The sequence below is a fragment of the Cryptococcus neoformans genome, chromosome 10, assembly GCF_000149385.1.
Source record: "Cryptococcus neoformans var. neoformans B-3501A chromosome 10, whole genome shotgun sequence".
Taxonomy (NCBI): domain Eukaryota; kingdom Fungi; phylum Basidiomycota; class Tremellomycetes; order Tremellales; family Cryptococcaceae; genus Cryptococcus; species Cryptococcus deneoformans.
In genome coordinates, this window is record NC_009186.1 from 1,018,111 (window position 1) to 1,041,051 (window position 22,941).

Genomic DNA, 22,941 nt, shown 5'->3' on the forward strand with positions numbered 1-22,941 from the left:
GGTCATGTTGTCCCTGCTATTATCTTTGTTTCATTTCTTGATGCTTGGGTTTTTTACAAGTCAGCCGATAGACGTTTGAATAATCATATATAAAGATCTCATATGACACACATTTATATACATGTCCTATACCTGTTCTGAATCTTTTGGGGTTTCATCTAGGACTTGTATCTGTATTATTACTTCTTGTGTTGCATGCATTGCACGGTCTCCGTCTTCGCTTGCCAATCGTCTCTCGCCCCACCTTCACTGCTCTGTTTTGTTCCTTTCTGGAGATTTTTTTTTGGTTCAACTTCTCATTTTCTCTATTTTTTCGGATCTCGTTCCTTTGTTGTCCGTTTTTGTTAAAGGGTTGCTGTATCTTTATGCAAGTTGGAGGGACAAGTCACAGGGAACCGGAGAATGTAGAGTTTCGGGTTGGAGGGCTGCTCGCTCGGCAATCGGGTTCGGAAGAGACTCCAGTTTGTAACAACTAAACACTACTGCGGACGACAACATACCTGAGCGCCAATTGCAAACCTTTCGGCTTGTTTTCAATCTTCAGACACCTCTCAGATCTCCTAGATCCCACGTTCCACGTACGCACGCACTCACGCACTTTCCAGTGTTTACTGTCCAAAGTACGCGTGAGGATTTGGAATTCCGGAAAAATATCGTAGAAATGGACAGGGTGCCGGCAGTCACAATAATTGGTGGCAAACGCAGCTGGCCATTATTAGGGTGAAGTGGTGGAGTGACAAAATAAAGTAAGGAAAAATCGGCACGAACTTCCGAATCTTTCGATTCTTCCTTCATTCATGCTTCATCAATTATCCGTCACTCGCCTTCTATGAGCCTTGCGTTTAATCAGCTCTTCGGCGGAGTTGCTCAAACCTCGTACAAATGCCCGACGACCATGAGCTGCCTGATAATGGTTATATAAGAACACAGAAAGCTACAAGCTATGGTGGTGTCGGGCTGAATGGAAAAAAAAAAAAAAAAAAAAAAAAAAATCAGCCTCCTCTGACAATGTTTCTTCAAAAAACGTAGCCGTGCATTCTTCTTGCTATTCGTTGTTTTTTTTCTTCCCTTTGCCTTGTAACCTCACTTTGGCGATTATATATCGAATACATCACAACTTAGGGAAACCCATCGAGGGGTAATAGCAGGCCGTGGTTCATCGTTATTTGTTATCTTGGCGCCGGCCCCGCAGCTCTTTCAGCTGATGACGAGTAATAATGACAGATGATGATAGAAGAAGACTGATCAACCAACAAAGGCCAACGGCGGAAGATGATGCAAAGAGTGAGAACATCATTCAGCACACTGATGTCGTTCTTGTCAACACTGGGTATAATGACCTATTTTGCCTTTTCCAGGACGTATAAATCCAATAATCGCTTGCAAGACCAAGATGATCTTTACTCTTTCAACTACACCTATGAACACGCCTTTCCAATTTGACCTATATTTTAATCGATCACGTAACGTGAATTCCCTTGATATCCTACAATAGGCTTAGCTCGAATTCACCACCTTGTCTGCCATGGTTTTCCTAACAAAACATTCATTCCAATTATCCAATCCTGTTACAGGAATGGAACCCCTATACGGCGACAGTACTGCGAAAGGCAAAGCACTCGGAACTTCTTGACTCCATTCATATTTCAACATCTAAAACTATTCCCCCTTCACTTTACCTAAATATTCCTCCTGACCATCGTCCGGCATTTCTGAAGGCCCCATAACTGTTAATCATCTGTACTGCAACATGGTATAAAAGTTGACTCACAATTGGTGGGGTGGATAGACTCGGGAAGAGCCTTCTCCAAACCCTCAGGGGCAGCCTTCTGAATCGCCTCGGGGACCATAGAAGGCCCAGTAGCGTGAGAGACATATCGCTCGTCCTTGCTAGGGTCTGTGTTGTGAATCTAGGATCAAAAAACGCAAAATATCAGTAAAAGCTCTAGAGAACGTCATATGGGATTGAAGAGGTGAAGGGGAGGAGAATAACGTACCGAGTCAGGAAGGGTCTTCTCCAAACCCTCAGGGGCCTTCTTCTGGATGCTGCTGGGGACAGCAGACTGGTTCACGGGGTCAACAGCGTGGGAGGTAGAAGTAGACATTGTTAGTGAATTGAAATGGGTGTTGTGAACTAGTAAGTTGTTGACTGGAGGCGTAGATGAAATTCGCTTGGGGATGGAAGGCTTGAAGGGAGTCATTTATATACTTTCCCGCACATGACAGGCACAGGGATGGTGAGCAAACTCGGGCATCTATTCCCTCGGTGAAGATAGTGGCGATGGTACGATCATTGCAAGAGATATGTCATCTGCGTACTTGAGATGCGATATCGCCATGTGCTCATGATAGTGGGATACGTATGACGATAAGGTTCAACGACTTGTAATCGGCTCGGCAGGTAGCAAATGGGTGATCAGGCAATGATGGTTGACGGGTGGTAATCTCTGGGTGGTAGCGGGAGCGGAAACGGGGAGAAGGAGTCTAGTGTGGTTGGTGCTTGGTTGACAAGATGGCTTCATTGTTTTAATCTCCGTTTGTGGTTCCCGATTAAGCTGAGATCGATCGAGTGGAAAGGATTAACAACTGGTGGATTGTAAGCAAGCAAATGCATTATTATGCGCACTATGAAGGCAAATGGCGAATACAGATTACTACCGCCTACCCAGTAGTACCGGTACTGCATAATGTGTAATTATTAAGGCAACACGAACGACGAATTGAGCGATGGTCATTCGCGGTGGAACCTACCGAAACCAACCATCGTCCATCGTCGTACTATCTTACGGGCTGTACTGGTACAGTATGAGTAGGCTGGGCAGGATGACGGCCCAGGAGGCCTCATCACCGCCAGTCGAATGTCGTAATTCTAACCAAAGTAATGGCAAGCTGGACGGACAAAGCTCAAAAGTCCAAAGTCCAACGAAAAGTTGGAAGTTGAAATGAAAGACGTCATTTCGTGAGCGTACCCATCGCAATCGCCAGCAGAGATCATAATCCCAAAATCGTTTTACCCTTCTCCCATCTCCCCACCTAGACCTTCTGGTTTCTTGATATGCGAGCGTCATCAACTATTCATATTTATCTCCCCGAACCTCCAATTTAAAAGCAACGAACAAACCATAGCGCCTCTAAATCCTTGGGAACACGCAACATATAATCGATGCCTCGCATCGTCAGAAAGAAAAAACTCAGCCGCCCGAGATACTTAAATCTTCCACGTCATACGTCAAACTGTTGATGCTCAAGAAAATCCTTTATCGGGGCCTTCCATGTTCACCGAGATCCCCTGGCACCAAGATTGTTGATATCATCCTAAGCCTCATGTGCCCTTCCAGAAAAGAAAAATATATATATACATGATTGATCCCTCTTAGAAATTCCCACTCATACGTAAGAATAAAGACCTCATTATGGTCCTTTTACATTCTTCCTTCCCTACCCGCTTGTTCTCGATCACAATTTCGACTCTCCCTTGTCATTCTCACATTCATACTCATCGCAACAGGCCGGAAGGAGGGAGACTCAACACCGCCCAACGCCCAATACCTAACAGTTGTCCGCCTCGCTTTCCACTTCATCCGACAGCCAACGGCATCGTTCCATATCACAAATATCCCCAATTGTGCAACAGTTTAGACTCAGCAGCTCAGGGAAGCAGCACGCAATGTATAGTTGTTCATGTCATGCTTACATACCCCCGGCATTCTGTTCCACCAACTTTGCCCGTTCAGCTTCCACTCGCTAACACCATCGATCAGCAAAACATCCCAAAAACCATACGGGAGACAACATACAGAATACAACAACGCAACAGCAGCGTTGATGTTATCGGGGTAACCGGTGATGGTAACCAATCTCTCCTCGGGATTTGCGGCAGCACCGCCAGGGACGGTTGTACCAGGGTCGGTCACACGGATTTGGCAGGATGATTGGGAACGGATTTCGTTGATCTTAGAACCACCTCGGCCGATGACTAGAAATTCAAAATTGGCAAATTGCAAAGTGAATGGAAGCAGTCAACTTACTAGCGCCAACGAGAGCATTGGGAATAAAGATTTGTTGAGTCTGCATGCCGGGTGGGGGAGGGGCATTGGAGTTGGGTGGAGGACCGCGGGACTGAGACTGTTTGTAGGATCCAGTGGCATTGGACGGATATCTATCTTGGTACTCAAGTAAAATTGTACCAATGTAGTACACAGCAATGTGGACAGCATCGGCTACACCAGAAACTGACAAAACCCTCTCTGTCGATCCTGGGAGCATAGCCTCGGAAGCGTTTAAGCGCGCACCGGAAGCTTCTTGGATTTCCTTGATTTTGGAACCGCCTTTACCGATGACTGAGCCCATGCGGGAGTTGGGAATGATGAATTTGATGGTGACGGCACGAGAGCCAGGGACAGAGGGAACATCAAAAGGTTCGTCGTTGATTCGGCGGACAATGAGACCAAATGCTTTGGCGACAGCGTCGAGAGGGCCAGAGACGTTGAGGATTCGTTCGGGGTTGCCGGGGATGGATTCAGAAACGGTTACTCGGGCGCTTGATTTTTCCTGCGAAGTGTCAGTGCTGGTCAGATATAGTTTGGCGTCGGCGACCCACCCTAATTTCATTGACATGAGCACCACCACGGCCGATGATGATACTGGCGTCCTGAGTAACAATAAGAGACCGCATCGAGATCTGTTGAGGTCCGGGGTCGGGTTTAGCAGGAGCTGTGGGCTCGGAAGAAGGCGCGGTCTTTGGTGAGCCCTCGTTTCTGTTTCTGTTAGTGATGGATGACTCTCTCTCCCTAAACAACCAACGCACTGCATCTCTACATCAGCCATCTTGTTTTGGTCCTGCTTTGGTCGTTTGGCGCTATCTTCTGCGTTGTCTGGAGAGGCTGGTCGCTTTGAGGTAGTGGCAGTCGTGGGTGTAGCGGTGGGTGAGGCTTCAGGGGGTGCGGTGGCAGAAGGGGAAGCGGACATGGGTGTTTTATTTAGTGATGTGCTTTACGTCTTTGTTTGGTGTAACTACAGCGTGAACCTTGAACGCGCGTAAGTGAAAGGACGGCGTTTCGGCATTTCCCTGCCAGTGGCGAAGTACCTAATGTTCGACGCGTAAAGACGCGCGTACTGTTTTCGGGAGGGTGCGTAGTAACAATATAATAGCATCGTGTGTCGAGAAATGAGGAACAGATGTACGCAACACCATATGATGAGCAAGGGTGAAAAAAACCATGAATGTTTACCTCTGCGGTCGCCCGTTACACCATGGAAATGGATCATTATTTGAGACGCTCTTCTGTGCGATTGTTACAGTCGTCAAGATGGCACAGTACTACTACTACGTAACGTAGTCTTGTTTCGAATCCATTCCAAATGTGTATTCTCTGCCTCTTCATCTTATATCGCTGTACCATTTATTCTATCTCTACTATCTGTCTCTGTCTGTTACGTGCTTGGGTGTGTAATTCTAATTTCTCTGCCATTTTGCTTCATGAATGCTACGTACTACTGCTACGCTCTTCAAATTGTTCACAAATCTTCTTTCATCATCATTCTTCTTCTTCTTAATCGGCGCGCGCTTTCCAACCTGACGTGGCATTCTCCTATGATGCCGAAGAAGGCACCATTGCACTACAACTATGGCCATGCTCGCTACATTTTCAGGTATCCCCATGCGAGCCATATATCTTCCACCCTGCTCCTTGCTTGCCACCCGCCACCTGTTCTTCTTCCTTCCTTGTTATTCCGTCTTCTCTCACCACCGCTTTCCTTCTTTCTTCCTACCACATATCCCACCCATCGTCCACCTATACCCGCCCATCCTCTCGGACTGCATAACAACCGCTCCGCATCAACATCCAAGGCGCCCAGACACGTCCCCACGCTTTTCTTCCCCCCATCCATTTACCTGCCACGAAAAAGACGCGTCATTTGTCTATCTTGTCTCGTTTAACCTTTTCCTCTATCCTACAAGACCAATCAAGACTTCCCTCTACCACTTTCCTTCTTCCGCCGACTTTCTAGCTTAAACGCCTGAGCTTGACCATTCGACAATACCAACCTCTTCTCCCTTTCATTTAGGTTGATTACCACGAAAAAGACAAGTCATCTCATCAGCACTGTCTCATTCAACCGTCCTCGAGGAACTCAAAAGTTTATCTTCAACGCTTCCAGCAGTACTGGAAACGAAAGGACACGCCATTGCACGTATTGTTTTGATCAACTGTACTTCCTGATCCACCGAGACCAGTGAAGGCGAAGGCTTACTTACTCTACGCCAATCATCCCCATTGCTCACGCTACACCCGCCTTTCTCTGCATAACTGTTCCGCAATCCCGGAGCTACTTCTCTTCAGCTTCGTTCATACAAAAAAGGAGGGATCTTCTCTTCGATACCCTCTGGTTCATTCAACCATCAATTGGATCAACATCTCTTTGCCCTACCAAAAAAAGAAGTCAAGGCTCCTATTGACTGATAGACGTCGAGATTTCTCTCCGGGCTCTCTAACTTGGCCCACGACAGCATTGAAGCCACCCCGGTCTCGCTTCCGAATAAACTTCTTCTCTTGCTTCAGCTGCGCGCTGTCGCCACGGATAAGGTGCGTACCAGTTTTTTTCTGTTCATCTAGCTTTCAACCATAACATTCAAATCTCCTAGTGAACCACGATGCCGCTCCTCAAACGCAAGCCAGTTCACCTCACGCCCCTTCCATCCCTCTCCGCGGTCCTCCAACCAATACCCGCCTCATCTTCTACTTCCGACCCTCTCCAAACCCAAGCGCCAACTCCGCTCACGCATGAACAGCTTCAGCAATTCATCCCGCCAGATGGAAAAGACGATGCAGAGCAGCTGGAAAAGCTGTTGGCTGTCTTCAGAGGCGAGTTTACCAATGGCCACACGACGGTGGTAGGGAAAAAATCAAAGGGAAAGGCTGTCGCTCCGAGTTCGACTATGGTGAATGGGGAGAGTCCACAAGATGGTGAACCTTCGGCGACTGTGCAGGAAGAGCCTGCTGTTGCCTGGCGGATCCATGATCGTGATTGTTGGTACATCCCAGAGACTGGCGAAATCTTTACAGATTACGAATCGTACTCTGCAAGAAAGGCGTTTTACGATCAACAGATCTTCCAATGTGAAGGTAAGTTTTGTCTGTTTAGTGCATGGCTGACGTATCAAGTATCCGGCAAATCGTCAATGCCATACCTGGACGCTTTACGATCAGAACAGAAAGAAATTCGACAGCTGCATACCCGATTCCCTAAGCAGTTGAAAAAGGCCGTTTTGAGTGCCGTCCAATTCCGTAAGTCACCCCTAACCAGACCAAGCTGACAAATAGAAATCGAAGGGAAGCTGGAGAACCTCGCGGATAAGATCTTTGAAAGATTCCATAATCGATTCTTCGACGATGAGAGTGCGTAACTTTTCCTACACGTGATTGACGCTAACACATCGCAGAGGTATTCGTCGACGTCCAAGGCGACAAATACCTCGCTAGGATAATCAAAACAGTCCCCCCCTCCCCTTCTCTGACCTTGATCCCATCCACTTCCAATGGCCTCACCCTCGAAACCCACCCCCTCGCGATCGATCTCAACCTCGCTTCGGAAGACGTACTCGAGAAAGACGACCCGGGACAGTACATCTACGTCGTAAAACTAGTCGAGGACGGTGTAGAAGACGATGACCAAGAGAATGCGCTGCAAGTCACCGCCGACAAGATATCCCGGGACCGTATCAACTTTTCCCGCGCGATGCTCAAACGATTCATCCGGGATTGCGTCGAACGTGATGCGGCAGTATACTCGCCGTGGATCGTGAAACCGGCCGTGGCGCGTCGATGGGGTATCCCCATGGAAATGTCAGAGTCGACAAGGTTATTCATCTCATCTTACAGAGAACGCCAGATGGGGAAGCGGAAGCGTGAGAGGGAGGAAAGGTTGGGCTTGAACGTCGAAGATGAGGAGGTGGAGGAGAAACCAAAGACGAAGAAGCAAATGAAAGAGGAGGAAAAGAGAATGAAGGAAGAGGAGAAGGCGAAGAAGAAGGACGAGGAGAGAAGAATGAAGGAAGAGGAAGAGGAGAGGAAGAAGAAAAAGCAGATGAAGTGGCCTAACGAAGGTGAGTTGTAAGAATTAGAGATGGAAGCTAACGAGAATAGACTTGCTTGTGGAATGGTCAGAAGAAGATGTAAGAGTGAGACCACAGCTCGTCAGGACGTTACCCTTTGGAGATCAATTTGAAAAGCTTTTGAATTCTTGGAGTTTTTTGAACGTCATGGGCACACCGCTCAACCTCTCCCCGTTCACGATCGACGAGTTTGAACAGTCCCTTTATCATACTACGTCCCCCTCGCCACCACTTATCGCCGAGATCCACGCGTGCCTTCTCTCTGTTCTCATCGCCGATGCTGCGTCTGGCCACTCTCCTGTCCGACCCATATCTGCCACGGGCCGGCAGCCAGAAGACGACAGAGATTACTGGGAAGGCGAAAAGGGTGCTACGACCGAAACGCTCAGTCCGGTGGCTGAGAAGCTCGCCCAGTCGTGGAAAGATACCGAGATCCCACTGAGGGATAATCGGAGAGGATGGGAAGCTGCGTTGATAGGGTGTTTATGGGAACGAGCGAGTTTGGAGAGCCTGCCAAATTTCTTGGATAATATCCTTCACCTCACATTTGAACCGAAACCGGCGCCTACCCGCCCGACATGGTCCACCGGTCCTTCATCATCTACTTCTTCTTCCGGCCTCGGTCTTGTACCTGCAAAGATCCCGACGAGGTACCCGACATTGCACCATTTACACAAACTGGACATCATCGTGTTTCTCATTGAGCTCGTGGGTCAGACGGAGAAAGTGAGAGGGTTCATGGAGGAGAGTATCGCAGCGTTGACAGAGGTGAGGAAGGAGCAAGTCGACGTGAAGAGGGAAGTAAGGAGAGTGCAGGCTGAGAGGGAAGGGCTGGAGCCAAAGACTGAAGACGTAGAAGCCGTAGAAGGAGAAGCGGGGATGGATGTGGACGTGGATGTCAAGGTTAACGGCCATGTCAATGGAGGAGGAGAAGGGGAAGATGAACTGGAAGATGACCTTGACAGCGAGATGCGCCCGCCCGAAGATGACTCTTATTCTGCCCTCTCGTCACCTCCATCCGCTGACCAAGGGCATCACGCCCAAACCGCCGCTTCCCGCCGTCGCGCCATGGCTGAAAAGGCTCGTGAACGTGCTGCCGAAGAAGCGATGCATCGCGAGCGTGCAATCAAGGAACGCGAAGAAGCTCGTCTGTCAAAATACAATGCTAGCGAAAAGAAACGTCTTCTTGAAGAAGAGGAAGTGCTGGCCGCGAAGCTCAAAAAACTTGATTATGAGTTCCGGTCGCATATATGGACATTACGTTCCAAGCCCCTGGGATTGGACAGGTTTGGGAACAGGATCTGGTGGCTTGACGCGCAGGGTTCCGCGCCGATGCTTGCGCCCGACGGTAAACTGACGTATGGAACGGGACGGCTGTATATTCAAGGGGTAGATGAACCAGAGGAGACGTATTACCTCAATGCTGCAAATGCGGTATTGGAAGGAATGGGCGTGAAGGAAGAGGTGAAGAAGGAGGATGTTGAGAGGAGGAGGAAAATGGAAGAGGGGGGCAAGTTAGGCAGGGGTGAGTGGGGGTGTTATGACGATGTTGAGCAGGTGAGTTTGGATTTTCTTACTACCGATAGTTGTGCAGAAGCTTATTCACCGTCTATTCTCAGGTGCGCGAATTTATGCGATGGCTTAACCCAAAGGGTATCCGCGAAAAAGATCTCCTCAAAGCGCTTACGTTCTGGCAACCAGAGTTGTTGGGCGGTATTACCAAGCGAAGGCAGGTCATGGGTCTTGTGAGTCCCACCTTTGTCTAATCTATCTTCCAATCCAGAGGCTAGACCACTGACATGTGGCTATCTAGGATGGACAATCGGAGAATGAAGAACCTGCCAGACGGACGAGGCCAACAAGGAGAGCGGCTGGGGATGATGAGGAGAAGGGGTATATGGGATGGAGGAATCGCCGTGCGGGTGGGAAGGAGTAGGCCTGACCCAAATTTACTTTTTCTGTACTTTCTTGGCATGACATTTCTTTCTTTCTCATCTACGACATCTCATGGCTAGAATTCTTTGCATGAAAACCATGAACGCTAGGGTATCTTGGGGAGATGGTCTTCCATAACGAAAAGAGTGGGTTGGTAAAGGCAGAAAATTATGACGTAATCACCAACGTCCCAACAACATTGTCAGTACAGATTGACAGACCGACTCAACCAACGAACCCTCTACGCCCAATAGTGGAATTTGATGTTAGTTTTCCGGACAGCGATGTAAGTGATGAGATATTTCTTTCGGTCTCTGAGGGAGGTGAGGAATGAGGAGAGCGATGATTCTGAAGAAATGATGGAGCGAAGAAGAGGAGCAGCGGAGAAAGGAGGAGGCTATATTTATTTGGCAAATCACCATTACGTGTTTCTGAAAAATGATCCTGGATTTCGTTATATACTCACAAGCCAGGAAGTTTTTGCAACGTTGCTCATAAAGCCCACACAAGGTTATGATGATTGACATATACACCAGCTCAGCAATCTAGGTTTGAGGGACCATGGCCGGGATTTTGTCAGTTGCCGAATGAATTTGAATGATTCTTCCTATGATGCACATTTATTGTACACCCACCCACCATTATCGTCCCTATATTCAAAATAGCGTGGCTCTAACGTTGTCGTCCAATTCAGTTATTTATCATCCAATACGTGACCATACTTTTCTAACTCAACACTCAGTCGTATATTTTTTCATGCTTTTTTACTTACGGATAAAAAGTCGTATGATCACAGTTCTTTCTTCTTATCTGTCACGAGCCTGTACGAAGTAGAAGAGATCATATACAAGTCACGACGCCCTTCAGATAAGAAGGTCCAGCTGGACCTCCGATAGAAGAACTGGACTTCCAGCTGGACCTCGAGGGATATAAATAGATTTCTGTAGAAGTATATAAAGGGGGGGAGTTCTATCCTCGATCTTGATCTTCTTCCCCTCGAAGATCAATATCTCATAAGTTACTTTGCGAAAGGTCCTCGAGCTCCCATTGCTCGCTCTTGTCTTACCTGGAACCACCTTCGACTTAAACTTACCTCACTAGTATATAATTAAGCTTGCCTGATCTTCCCAAGCACAAATACTTTCGCCCTATACCATAGGCCAACAGACAAGTGTCAAGAGGTATATCTTACATATCTCATCGTTTAGTTAAACTACGGCTTTCCATCTCGTCTCCAAGGCCGGACCTTGCTGGGGACGAGTCGTAACATTATCCTTCCTATCTTCCTCCTCTTGTCCTTTCCATCTTGTAAACGATTTACTGAGCCAAGGCCAGCATGCACCAAACAGGAATCAATAACATGCTACACTGTGCATCCATCACAATGTCTGTGCAAAGCCTTTTCTATCGGTGTCACCACTAGGATCCTCATCCACGCCAATTCTGTAATACTGCCTTGACCTCTTGCATTAGATGTCAGTATTACAGGCCTAGAGATGTCCGCCTACAAGTGTCTGATAGCAAGAGCAACATTATGATCAGAGCCATGACCCAATCTCACGCTCGTCCAGCTCTCCTTCCCAATCTTCTACTCTCAAGTACTCACCCAACGACATTAGTCGTTCCTTTTCATTCCCTGCATTCGGCGTCCCGATACCATCTCTTGCACTTTTCCCCCTATTATTCTTATCCGTCGTTCTGCCGTCTACAACCAAGCTTTTTACGGCTGGACTTGTTCCCGATGAGTGAGGGTGGGGATAATTGCTAAACCTGCCAAACAGTTTGATTCCTTTCGCTGCCCCCACTTTCTTCAGCCCTTCCATTACCTTTTGTTGTACTGCTTCTTCTTCAACAGGTTTATTGTATCCAAGCCACGTCGCCCTGAAACATCCTGTGTTCACCAATGTTACTCGCGTCCCTGGGTACTTTTTCCTCAACGCAGCTAACAGTACCACCATCTCTTTTCTCACTTGACGCCATGGGTCCCCTTCGATGGTGCGCAACGGTTTATATCGTTTGGCGCCTTGGTGGAAGATAATAACGATATCGCGAAGGTCAGGGATGCTTGTGCTAAGGAGAACGGAAGCTGCAAAGCTCCCTGGTCGAAAGGAGATGGGGTGGGCGTTGGTTTTGAGGAGGAGTACAAGTTTTTTGGGCGCCTTGGATGATAGCCATTCATGGCCTTTCCACGAACAGAACCAACTTCCGTAATAAGGATCGTAGCATGGCCCGATAAAGACGACCTTTTCGGAAGCAGGCAACCTCGGCGCATAATTCTCGTATCCCGCATCTTCATCCCTAAACTTGGACGGCACCCCTGTAGAAGACATATAGCCGCATAATGAATCAAGGTGTATTCGGATAGCCTTGACTTTATTGAACAACTCGAGGAAACGGTGCTCACGACGATATAGGGCGAGCGACCACCCAAAGTGCCGAAAATAGAAATCGATCACACGAGTCATACCTCTCAACTCTGCAGAAAGGTTTGGGAATGGGAGAGGCTTGATCAACCCGAGACTGATAATTTCTCTGGTGGTAGGCCCAAAGTAATGAGTTTTGAGAGGTGATTTGGATTGGAGGCCAACAGGGACTCGGTACCATAGCGGATTAAGAGCGAGCGGAGATAGAGCTCGACATGTGAGCGCGATAGCCCGGAGTGCAGATGGGTTGTCGGTGAGGTGGGAGATGATTTGTTCAAAGATCTCTTGTGGGAAGATTGGCAGATCGGTTGGAGTGCTAGGTCTCGTAGTCAGGGTTGAGGTGGCCTTTACCGAACATGGAGTCAGTCGTGTGGAAGCGACAAAGAACGGTGTGACTCTCGGATTCACTCACAGAACGAGATGGTTTGATGGCTATGAGGAGGGTCTTCTTGAAGAGTTTGCGAGAGGAGACCATAGTAAAATGCGTCAGGCAATGTAAATAGGATAGGAAGGGGAATGATATCTTGCCAGCTTGAATTTGGCGCAGGGCTTTTACAGTGTGGGCAGGGTTTTCTGATAAAAGAATTTAGTTCTTGGCAGTCCGTTGACAATCGTCACCGTCGAAAGCCGGCGGGCATCGCCGTCCCACGGGGCCCAAAATAGATATTGGGGCAACTAAACCGGTCCAGGGGGACTTCTTTAAATTCCGCAAGGAGCTCCTCTCAATTTGCTGCCCACTTGACTGTCATCTGTCGCTCATACTTAACACACCACGGCCTCCAGCACCGATGGAGGGCGAAAACGGTATAGATAGTCGACCGAGTCACATTGTTTGATATGAACGGTTCATGCATGCATGCAAATTGAACGACGAACAAGTCACGTCGTTCGAGTTAAACACTCTAACACTCTGGATCGATCTACATACGTATTCCGCCTCAATTTGCTGGAACGATAACAATTTTCTTCGATGGAGATAGCCCAATTATCACTCCACCCTCTAGCTTCTCTATTATCCGCCCATATATTTCCTCTCATCTCTCTCTTCTCTTGTAGAAAGACGCATTTCCCTTTTATAAAAGTTGTCTCCCATGGAGACCTGAAATTGAAAGTAGGTGAGGTAGTGGGCCGACTACTTGAAGGTAGAGTCAGGGGCTGAGGTGACGCTTGTTGATGTCGACGGACCTGGAAGGTCGGAAAATGCAGCAGGTTGAAAGACCGGGCAGATGCGGAAAATCACGCGGCCTTCAACCTCTGAACCTCCCCTCTAGCTCCCTAAGCTTTGCTTCCAACCTCTCAATCCCTTCTTCCCCGTACTTCTTTTCTTCTCCTTCCTCCTTATCATCTTGGCTTGCCTTAGTACCTGAAGTAGAGCCGAACATTTCCAAGCTTTTCTCCAAAGATTCCATTTTTCGCTCATGAGTCGTATCAAGCTCAAACACACCATTGTTGGCAGAGGCGGAAGCCGCCGCATAATCTTCTCGTTCGTGGACGATCCGCTCGAGGTCTTCGGGTAAAACCTCAGAACGGCGAATGGAAGAAATTTGTTTGATATAATCGTGGAGGTCGTCTAAAAGAGCTTGCCGAGAATGAGGAATGGAGTTGAGGGTAGGAATAGAGGTTGGTGAAGAGAAGGAAGAAGCCTTTGCGAAAGCGAGAAGAGCAGCCGCTCTACCGCGCAATGCGCCGATTCGGCGAGACAATGGTACGGACTGAGCGAAAGCTTCGTCAAAGCCCTGTTGAAGAGTGGATAGTTTACCGTCTGTGATACCTTCTCTGTAGCCGGCCTGTGAAATTCATTAGCGAGCACATTTGCGAGTGTCAAATGACGCACGTCGCTGTATTTGCTGGCGATACGAGTGTATTCTTGCTCAACCAGGGGGTCTTGCGCGCCTCCTTGCTGAGGGCCGTTGAGCCAGTCATCGTCTTCGAACATGATGAGTATGCGATAAAGGTTGAGTGGAAAATGAAGGTGGAAAGATTAATTGAGTCTTTTCAAATGAATTTATAATCCGAATAAAAACACTCTCGAGAATTGAACTCAAGCTCTCGCCTGATCTTGCCATGTATATTTCATCCAATTACAAACACAATTCTAATGGGATTACAAATGAAGGTAATACGTAATATAGTGCCTCGGATTTTTTTCTAAAAAATTTCTCGTCGCACAACCCGAGCAAATAATCCCTTGCCACTGATATGTCTCATCTTTCCCAACCGTTCTTTTCCCTCCTTACCTGCTTCCGATGCTCTCCAGACAGCTCTCAAGAGCACCTCGTGCTCTAGGATACGTCCTTCCCCGTTTCTCCCCTCCTTCCTCTGTTCTTCGAACCGTCACTCCTGCTTTCGCCAGGTCCACCCAGCTCTCCTTGAGAAGTAAGTCTTCTAGTGAAGGCCGATGTAGTTCTAACGGTGACTTTAGGAATTCTTGAGAAAAGGGGCTACGCTGTTTCTGCCGTTGCCGAAAAAGACGACGACTTCTTTTCCGGCGCCGAACTCGCTCCATCCTCCAATACCGTGGTTATCCCTCCCCAACTTGACGACCCTGGCCATCCCGCCTCAGAACCTCTAGTCGACACCGTCCCATTCGAATCTCTCAAAGGTCGAATTAACCATGATACACTCAAAGCGCTCACCGTCAAACCTTTCAAATTTACCGCGATGAGTGAAGTGCAAAAGCGTGTGTTGGGACTTTTGCCACATTTGAGTGGGGGAAAGTTGAGGAGCAAGGCGAGGGAAGAAGCCGAACAGGAGGGTGAGGTCGAGATGAAAGAGGAAAGGGAAGATTTGTTGGTAAAGGCCAAGACTGGTACCGGAAAGACTATGGTGCGTATTTGCGTATTCTGATCTAGGGTATTGAGCTAATATTGTTCAGGCATTCTTGGTCCCTGCGATTGACGCACGCATTAACACTCTTGAACGTCTCTCTAAAGCACCCAATCCCGACGGTACCATTCCTGATAAGCATGCCCAGGGCCGCAACCACCGCGCCATCTCCCGTTCCCACCTGGGCGCTTTGATCATCTCTCCTACTCGAGAACTCGCTACCCAGATCGCAGTTGAAGCGGAGAAACTCTGTACTTGGCATAAGGACTTGACCGTTCACTCATTCGTCGGTGGTGAAAGCCGACTCAGGCAATTGAAAGAGTTTTCAAGACGGTCCAAGGATGTAGTGGTGGCTACCCCCGGCCGATTGAGAGATTTGATCTCAGAACCCCTAGTGAAGGATGCGTTGGCCAAGACGGATATGCTTGTGCTTGATGAAGCTGATACGCTTCTCGATATGGGTTTCTCCGAAGACCTCAAGTTCATCATTGACCATCTGCCAAAAGAGCGCCAGACATTGTTTTTCTCTGCGACTGTTTCCAAAGAAATTGCTGCGATCGCTCGACACTCTTTGCGAAAGGGCCACAAGGTCATCGACTGTGTCCCCAAGAACGAATCAAATGTCCATCTCCACATCCCCCAGTACGCCACTGTCGTTCCTTCTTCTGCTGACGCGATGCCCCACATTATGCGACTCATTGCCCAGGACCAAATGGCGAACCCCAAGAGCAAGATCGTCTTATTCCTCAACACTACCAAACAAACCATGCTCACCGCTACCCTCGTCCGCGAGTTGGTCGATACTTTGCCTGCACAAACAGCCGTCTACGAGATTCACTCCAAACTTGATCAAAACAAACGTACCCGCTCTTCCGACAAGTTTAGAAGGGAACACCGCCCAGCGGTGCTCGTTACTTCTGATGTTTCTGCTAGAGGTGTGGATTACCCAGGTGTGACGAGGGTTATCCAACTTGGTGTTCCCTCGACTACGGAGCAGTATATCCACCGTGTTGGTCGTACCGGGCGAGCCGGGAAGGAAGGTCGAGGTGATCTCGTTCTCTTCCCCTTTGAAGCTGGCTTCCTCGACCATCTCAAGGGCATCCCTATCCAGCGTATCTCCACTTCTGATCTTACCTCGGACGTCATCGCCAAGGCGCCCTCATCATACGCCTCTGTTATTGACTCTCTTCCTTCCGCCGTCGAGAGCCTTCTCCCTACTCTTGACCCCAAGGCTGTCGAGGAAGTCTTCATGTCCATGCTCGGCTACTACCACTCCAAGCAGCAGATGTTGGACGCTTCAGCGCAGGATATCTTGAAGGGTTTGAAAGCCTGGTCAGTCGAAGGCGGTGGTTTGATCGAACCGCCTTACGTGTCAGAAGAGTTTTTGAAGAAGGTCGGGTTCAGTGAGAAGAGGAGGAACACCAGGAATGGAGGTGGTGGATCCAGGGGTGGGTTTGGAAGGAGCAGTGGTGGGTTTGGAAGGGGCAGTGGTGGGTTTGGAAAGAGGGATGGCGGTAGGAGGGAGGACAGTGGAGGTTTTGGAGGTAGAGGGCAAGGTGGTGGTGGAAGCGGATTTGGCGCTAGGAGGGATGGTGGTGGCGGCTTTGCGGGGAAGAGTAGGAGCGGGGGCTTCAAGCGAGACTATTAAGGCCTTCTCCTCTCCTATTTTCAGTACGACGTGATCCTTACCGTCCTGTTTATTTTCTCCGTCTTCTACTCCTTTTCTCTCCTCCAAAAAGACCTACACATCTATATCATCTCGACTAACCCGTCGCTCTCGCCCTTCCTACCAATCATCAAAGATAAAAAAAATTCCCGATCTCTTCAAAATTAAACGATATAGAACCGAATTAGAACCGGGACGAACATTCGTCTCTTGATTTTTGTCTTCATCATCAGCATAACAGATATTGCAGGTAGTCATATTTAGGTCACTTCTCTTTTTCTGGGATTATGTTGGATGTCCTCATACAGGATGAATTCTCAAAGAGAAGTGGATGGGGGGAAGGGGAATATAAAGTTGAACCTTTGTTGTACCAATATCCTTCACACCATTCATGCACTATTTAGTCTTTGGTTTCTCTCGCAATTGGAGAAGATTTAGTAGATTCAAAGTATCACTTTCGTGCTCTCACGGCCTGGTTGTGTCTCCATATCACAACGTAATACATGTCATCTGTCTGTCGCCGATTCTTTTTCTCAACTCTTCTCTCTCGTTCCCTTGCTACCCCTACTTTTCCGGTTTCCTGCAGTTTTTTTGCCCTCGCCATCGCCATCGCCGACGCCGACACCTCCTATTAACCCTGTCAACCTCCTCCACCCCTTTTCCCATCCTTCCTCAAACCTTTTCTCCGAAAACTTTTCCTCCGCCGCTTGTCTTGCCGCCTTTCGCATTTTCATCGCCTCCTTATCTGACATTGTCATTGCTTGATACATGGCTTCTGCAAATGAGGCGGCCGTTGTGGCGTGGAATCCAGTACGCTGGTTGTGAAATGGGACCACAATATCGAGCAGCGGGCCGGCCGATGCGTGAACGACAGGGATAAGTCCTGCTGCCTGAATTTTTGGGAGATCCCCGCATGTTAGCTGTGATGTATAAATCAAGGGGGGGGGAGGGGGGGGGGAAGAAGACGCACCATGAATTCAACGACATTGATTCCGAAATGTTCGTCCATCATAGTGTTCAAGCCAACAGAGGCTTGGCCCAGCCGTCGTACAATTTCAGAGTACGGCGCGCTCACCACAAATTCGACGTTATCCTATCAAGAGTCCATTCAACCAGTCAAGTAAGAGTGGGAGAGAAAAGAAAGACGGCCCCCAAAAATCAGTATACATTTTTATACTTTTTTCCAGTGAAGAATGGGCAAAAACTCACCTCGATATTCAATTCTGTGGCAAGCTTCTTCAACCCCTCCAGCCGTTGTTGATCACCCTCATCCCTTACGCCGCCCATCATCACCAACTTGACTCCTTCTTCACCCTCTCTCATCTCGGGATGTTCCTTCAACAGAATCGCAAAGGCCTCCAACTGCTTTTTATGATCCTTCTCCGGACGGAACTGCGCAAGAGACACAAATTCCCTCTTCCTACCTCTTTTAGGCGTGGGGGAGGGGAGGGAGAGGGGGAGTGAAGAGAGTTTCCGAGTATCGCACGGTGGGTACACTACTTCACACCTGGTGTCGCCGGCGTCATCCCCTTCTTGGAGCTCTCCCCTCTCTCTACGTTTTTCTAGTGTGAGGTCATCCTTGAGAAGGAGGGAGGCTAGAAAGGATTGGCGGGCGGAGAGGAGGAGGGATTGGATGTGTGCTTGGGTCCAGGAGGAGTTTGTGAGGATGTGTTGGCAGTAAAGGAGGGAGAGGGAGTAAACGGACGTAAAGATGTGGTAGTACCTATTTCATTGTTAGAAACCAACTCGAAGCGTGGGTATACTTACAAAAGCTTGATCTTTGTCCTGGCCCAACTCTTCGCCGCACCACCATTCTCAACCCCTACCGTGCGCGCTTTTACACGCTTCACCATATCCGCGCTGACAGTTGGGTAGTGGGTGTAGGAGCCGATTGCGATCTGAGAACCGGCGATAAGGCGAACGAGGGGAAAAGTGAACGCATAGCCCATGGAATCTGCGGGGGGGTTTTAGTTTTGGGTGCTTTTTGAACAGGGATATACAAAACTTACCAATGAACAGATCACCCCATAAGCCGTCTTCTCCGCATAGCCCTTCGAAAGCAAGCACCAAGCTTCCCAACGACTGCCCCAACAAGGTGAACCTCTTCCAATAACCATCTGAAATCAGGTACCTCTTTTTGAGGGGCACAAAGTGCAGTCTAGCGGGATCGAGCTCGATGGAGAAGCGTTCATAGACTTTTCCGATGATTTCCTCTTTCGACGCGGTGGGGTAGTCGCCCGAGTAGACGAGGACGAGGGTATCAGGCTCTTGGCGTTGGATGTACCGGACGGCGACCCAGAGCACACGTTCCCCGCCTCCGCCGGCGTTGCAGTACGGATGCCAGAAGCCGACAATGGTTTTTTTGGTGCTCATGTAAGGGGGAGTTGTGGTGGTGCCATGGATGAGGACGTTGTCGGGCATACCCATCTTTTCGAGGAGGGTGGCGCGCTTTAGGGCGTTGGTTTTGCGGAGGCTGTTGATATACAGCGCACAGCCGCCAACGGAAAGAAGGAGAAGCATGGGGACTATACTTGCGACAAGGCCCCAGTTGATACCGGTGTAGTTGACAAGGGCGAGGCCGAGGCCGGAGAGGAAAAACGTGGATTTGAGAAATCGGGAAAGAGATGAGCCGGAGAGGACTGACCAGATTGAAAGGATGAGGAATACCCAAACGACGTCGAGGGAGATGGATGATTGGGCTGGGTGGGAGAAGAGGGTGGTGTAGAGGTACGAGGTGAGTGATTGTCCGGTGGGAATGGCGGTGATAAGGCGAATTGTAGCGGGGATATGGATGACGCCGGCCAGAGCAATGAACACTGTATTGAGAAAAGAGGGGGATACACCTTTGCGAGACGCGACGTCTTCTCCGCTCGCGGGGGGGCTGGTCAGTACGAGAAAGAGGGCACCATGTAGCCATAACAGCATTTTCATAAACCTGCCGGTCCCCACGTCCTGTGGTAAAAAGTATATCGGGACAAACGCCATGACGAGGGGCAGCGCGATGTAGAGAGGAATCGTCCGTGGGGAAGGATGGATACGCGGGTGGAGAGAGAGGGCGACGAGGAACAAGGAGGTGGCGACGGACATGGCAACGAGCTGACCGAGAAGCATGTAGGCATAAGGATACGTGATGCCCCGTCGGCCGCCTAATATATCCATTGTTTTAGCTGATTGCATATAGGAGGGATGGGACTCACTCTCGAACCAGACTATAGCGGTGAACGCGACGGTCCAAGTACAGATCCAGCTTGACCACCACCAGTTCCCGGGGCCGTTGCATACGATTGACCAAGCTTGTTCGAATAAACCCGTGTTGGCTAGCCATTGGCCGACAGTGCTTGGTGAATTGTATACTGCGAAATCTTGGTATGACCACTAATCATTCATGGTCAGCTGTTCAATCAGGGGATGGTTAAAACGTTTTTTCGTTGACGGACACTCATAAACTGGATCATGACTAGGAAAGGAATCAGTGCTTGGAACGTGGTTCGGTATGACTCACAATACCATGTGCAAAGCAGTGCTCCCAGAGCCGATCTGAGAAAGAAGAAGGCCTTTCCTTCAAAAAGCTTGTCGAGCTGTATTCCGGCGACGAGCGATCTGAAGACGAGGCCGAATGATAGAAATATGAGGAGGAAATAGGTGAGCAGGATGGCGTAGGCCATACATTCCTGGCCGTCCATCTTTTATTGAAAGGTATTCGGAAGTGAACGGATGATGTTATGAAACACAAACAGCGAGTGTTGAAAAGATAAAAAAATAATGATGTGGAAGATGACAATTGTCTAAACTGCTCGCTCCCGATCTCCGCTCTTTACGCTTACCTTTGCTCTTTATTTCAAGTTATCCATCCTACCTATAAACACTTTCTCCGCAAAAATATGGGACACAACTCGGACAAGCTATACGTGACGCACTCGGAACATGCGGCGGGGAGCCACACTGCTTCAAGTTTTGGGAAAAGACAAGAGACGGGCAAATCAGAGTTTCAGCGATTACCGTTGTAAGTGTTATTTGTCCTCGTCCCTCGTTTCGGGTTGCGGTTTCTCGATAGCTTATGTGTGTGTGTGTGTGTGTGTGTGGTGTGCAGTGACTGCTGTGCGTTATCTCTACAGCCGTTCAAGAATCCAGTCGCTGTTATATCGGAAACGAAAGCAGGAGAAGCGCCGAGAGCAGATGTCTTTGACCTTTTGAACATTGTTCCTTATATCAGAAAATTCAAGTCTAGTGAGTTGGGCCGAATCGCTCCGTGTTGGCTCTTTTAACTGATGAGGGATAACCCCCCCAAGACCCGGTAACTGGTAAACCTCTGGAAACGAGCCAGTTGATCAAACTCAACTTTTCCCGAGTGGGTGTGGCTCCAAAAAGAAAGAAAAAAAGGATGTTGTGGCTGATGTAAAAAGTGCAGAATGCGGAAGGCAACCTCCATGACCCGATCACTTATAAAGTCTTCTCCCCCCACATCCACATTGTCTTTCTCAAAAACACTGTACGTTTTCTTATACTTGTCCGAACACCCACTCATTACTTGTTATATAGGGCAATGTATTTGACATGGCATCCCTTCAGCTGCTCGCTATCAAGCCCAAGACATGGCGAGATCTGGTAAACGACGAGCCGTTTAAGCGGAAGGATATCATCACGATCCAGGATCCGGAGAACCTTGCTGCAAGGGATTTGAGAGAGTATGATTATGTGAAGAAGGATTTAAAGGTGTCGGGTATGTTGGTTCTTGCCCAGATTGATGGTGGGGGCTGATTGATGATAAGAGGACGAGCTGGCTGGGGATCCGTTGAGAGGAATCAATGTGGATGCAGCAGGGGGAGCTAGCAAGGTGTTAAAGATGATTGCTGAAAAAGTAGGTTTTCGGTTTCGTCTGTAGAAAATGTAGCGTTTATTGAAAAACGCCCAGAACAAATCTGGACAATCGCCAGCACCGACACCATCGAAAATAGACGATGGAAAGGGGCAGGAAAAGAAGGAGGGCGTTGTTGCGAAGCGCAAGGTTGAGCAGATGGCTTGTGAGTCTAACCCTAAATCTTTGTTGAGATGTACTAACATGGAATATGTATCGCAGACAATGCATCCAACTATAGTTCTGGCCGAGCTGCTGCTTCGCTGACTAGTACTTCATTGATGCCTGAAACGAAGAGTGAACGCGCCATGTTTGATGAAGAAGAATGCAAGTGTCTTTTTTTATTTCTAACTACCTGGCTGATTGAAATATCAGACATGTTTGAAGAACTGTCCCGCCCGACGAAAGATAAAGAGCGACAGAAATCCAAAGCGTACGCGACGATAACGACCAACTTTGGGCCGCTGAATGTCGAACTTCATGGGGACCGTGCGCCAAAGACGGTGTATAATTTTGTGCAGCTTGCGAAAGCGGGCAAGTATGATAACGTCGTGTTCCATCGATTGATACCTGGTTTCATGGTCCGTGTTTCTTGTCGTTTGTCCGTTTGGTTCTTCCGCTGATAGGGGAACAGGTCCAAGGGGGCGATCCAACCGGTACGGGGCGAGGGGGAGAGTCATATTGGGGTGAACCGTTTAGAGACGAGCATGGTGAAAAGGGGGCGTACAAACACGATTCCCGTGGTGTGCTGGCAAGTCCGAGTGTCAGTCGTGGGGTAAGCTAACAGCGCAACCGCCTGCAGTCAATGGCAAACTCTGGGCCGCGCACGAATGGCTCTCAGTTCTTTTTCACTTTCCGCCCGACGCCGCATTTGGACGGTAAGCATACGGTGTTTGGCAAGCTTGTGGGCGGGGAAGAGACGTTGGACAAGATTGAGCGGGTGAATGTGCGGCCGGGCGGGGATCGGCCGGTGAGGGATATCGTTATTCAGGGTGTTACCGTGTACGTCCCGGGTTCTTTCCTGAAGCAGCGAGCTGACGCGGGGGATAGCCTGCAAGACCCGTTTGAAGCGTACCAAGCGCGGCTGCAAGCGCGTCTGGCGCGACAAGACCAATCGGAC

General features: G+C 48.8%; 8 protein-coding genes across 8 annotated transcripts; 3 read left to right on the forward strand and 5 right to left on the reverse strand.

Annotated features, from left to right (window-relative positions):
• Positions 1-1,659: 1,659 nt before the first annotated feature.
• On the reverse strand, positions 1,660-2,105 carry CNBJ3230 (hypothetical protein; the record flags this gene model as incomplete). Its single annotated transcript, XM_767954.1, has 3 exons — positions 1,660-1,727; positions 1,772-1,910; positions 1,998-2,105. 3 exons carry the CDS (start codon positions 2,103-2,105, stop codon positions 1,660-1,662), a joined length of 315 nt encoding a protein of 104 aa, XP_773047.1.
• A 1,585-nt stretch (positions 2,106-3,690) lies between these two features.
• On the reverse strand, positions 3,691-4,968 carry CNBJ3240 (hypothetical protein; the record flags this gene model as incomplete). The annotated part of the gene is made up of 5 exons (XM_767955.1): positions 3,691-3,744; positions 3,798-3,976; positions 4,029-4,551; positions 4,601-4,757; positions 4,808-4,968. The coding sequence occupies 5 exons, from the start codon at positions 4,966-4,968 to the stop codon at positions 3,691-3,693; spliced, it is 1,074 nt and encodes a 357-aa protein (XP_773048.1).
• A 1,687-nt stretch (positions 4,969-6,655) lies between these two features.
• CNBJ3250 (hypothetical protein) lies at positions 6,656-10,052 on the forward strand (the record flags this gene model as incomplete). The annotated part of the gene is made up of 6 exons (XM_767956.1): positions 6,656-7,289; positions 7,335-7,400; positions 7,445-8,107; positions 8,148-9,673; positions 9,736-9,861; positions 9,930-10,052. The coding sequence occupies 6 exons, from the start codon at positions 6,656-6,658 to the stop codon at positions 10,050-10,052; spliced, it is 3,138 nt and encodes a 1,045-aa protein (XP_773049.1).
• Positions 10,053-11,589: 1,537 nt separating this feature from the next.
• On the reverse strand, positions 11,590-12,949 carry CNBJ3260 (hypothetical protein; the record flags this gene model as incomplete). The annotated part of the gene is made up of 2 exons (XM_767957.1): positions 11,590-12,819; positions 12,887-12,949. 2 exons carry the CDS (start codon positions 12,947-12,949, stop codon positions 11,590-11,592), a joined length of 1,293 nt encoding a protein of 430 aa, XP_773050.1.
• A 772-nt stretch (positions 12,950-13,721) lies between these two features.
• Positions 13,722-14,410, reverse strand: CNBJ3270 (hypothetical protein; the record flags this gene model as incomplete). Its single annotated transcript, XM_767958.1, has 2 exons — positions 13,722-14,261; positions 14,309-14,410. The coding sequence occupies 2 exons, from the start codon at positions 14,408-14,410 to the stop codon at positions 13,722-13,724; spliced, it is 642 nt and encodes a 213-aa protein (XP_773051.1).
• A 310-nt stretch (positions 14,411-14,720) lies between these two features.
• On the forward strand, positions 14,721-16,948 carry CNBJ3280 (hypothetical protein; the record flags this gene model as incomplete). The annotated part of the gene is made up of 3 exons (XM_767959.1): positions 14,721-14,850; positions 14,897-15,300; positions 15,350-16,948. 3 exons carry the CDS (start codon positions 14,721-14,723, stop codon positions 16,946-16,948), a joined length of 2,133 nt encoding a protein of 710 aa, XP_773052.1.
• Positions 16,949-17,499: 551 nt separating this feature from the next.
• Positions 17,500-20,649, reverse strand: CNBJ3290 (hypothetical protein; the record flags this gene model as incomplete). Its single annotated transcript, XM_767960.1, has 8 exons — positions 17,500-17,856; positions 17,937-18,059; positions 18,176-18,689; positions 18,734-18,920; positions 18,976-20,112; positions 20,164-20,341; positions 20,404-20,423; positions 20,469-20,649. The coding sequence occupies 8 exons, from the start codon at positions 20,647-20,649 to the stop codon at positions 17,500-17,502; spliced, it is 2,697 nt and encodes an 898-aa protein (XP_773053.1).
• A 198-nt stretch (positions 20,650-20,847) lies between these two features.
• On the forward strand, positions 20,848-22,703 carry CNBJ3300 (hypothetical protein; the record flags this gene model as incomplete). Its single annotated transcript, XM_767961.1, has 11 exons — positions 20,848-20,969; positions 21,057-21,193; positions 21,256-21,314; positions 21,375-21,455; positions 21,506-21,686; positions 21,736-21,824; positions 21,879-21,987; positions 22,044-22,148; positions 22,197-22,402; positions 22,456-22,576; positions 22,624-22,703. 11 exons carry the CDS (start codon positions 20,848-20,850, stop codon positions 22,701-22,703), a joined length of 1,290 nt encoding a protein of 429 aa, XP_773054.1.
• Between the last annotated feature and the right edge of the window lie 238 nt (positions 22,704-22,941).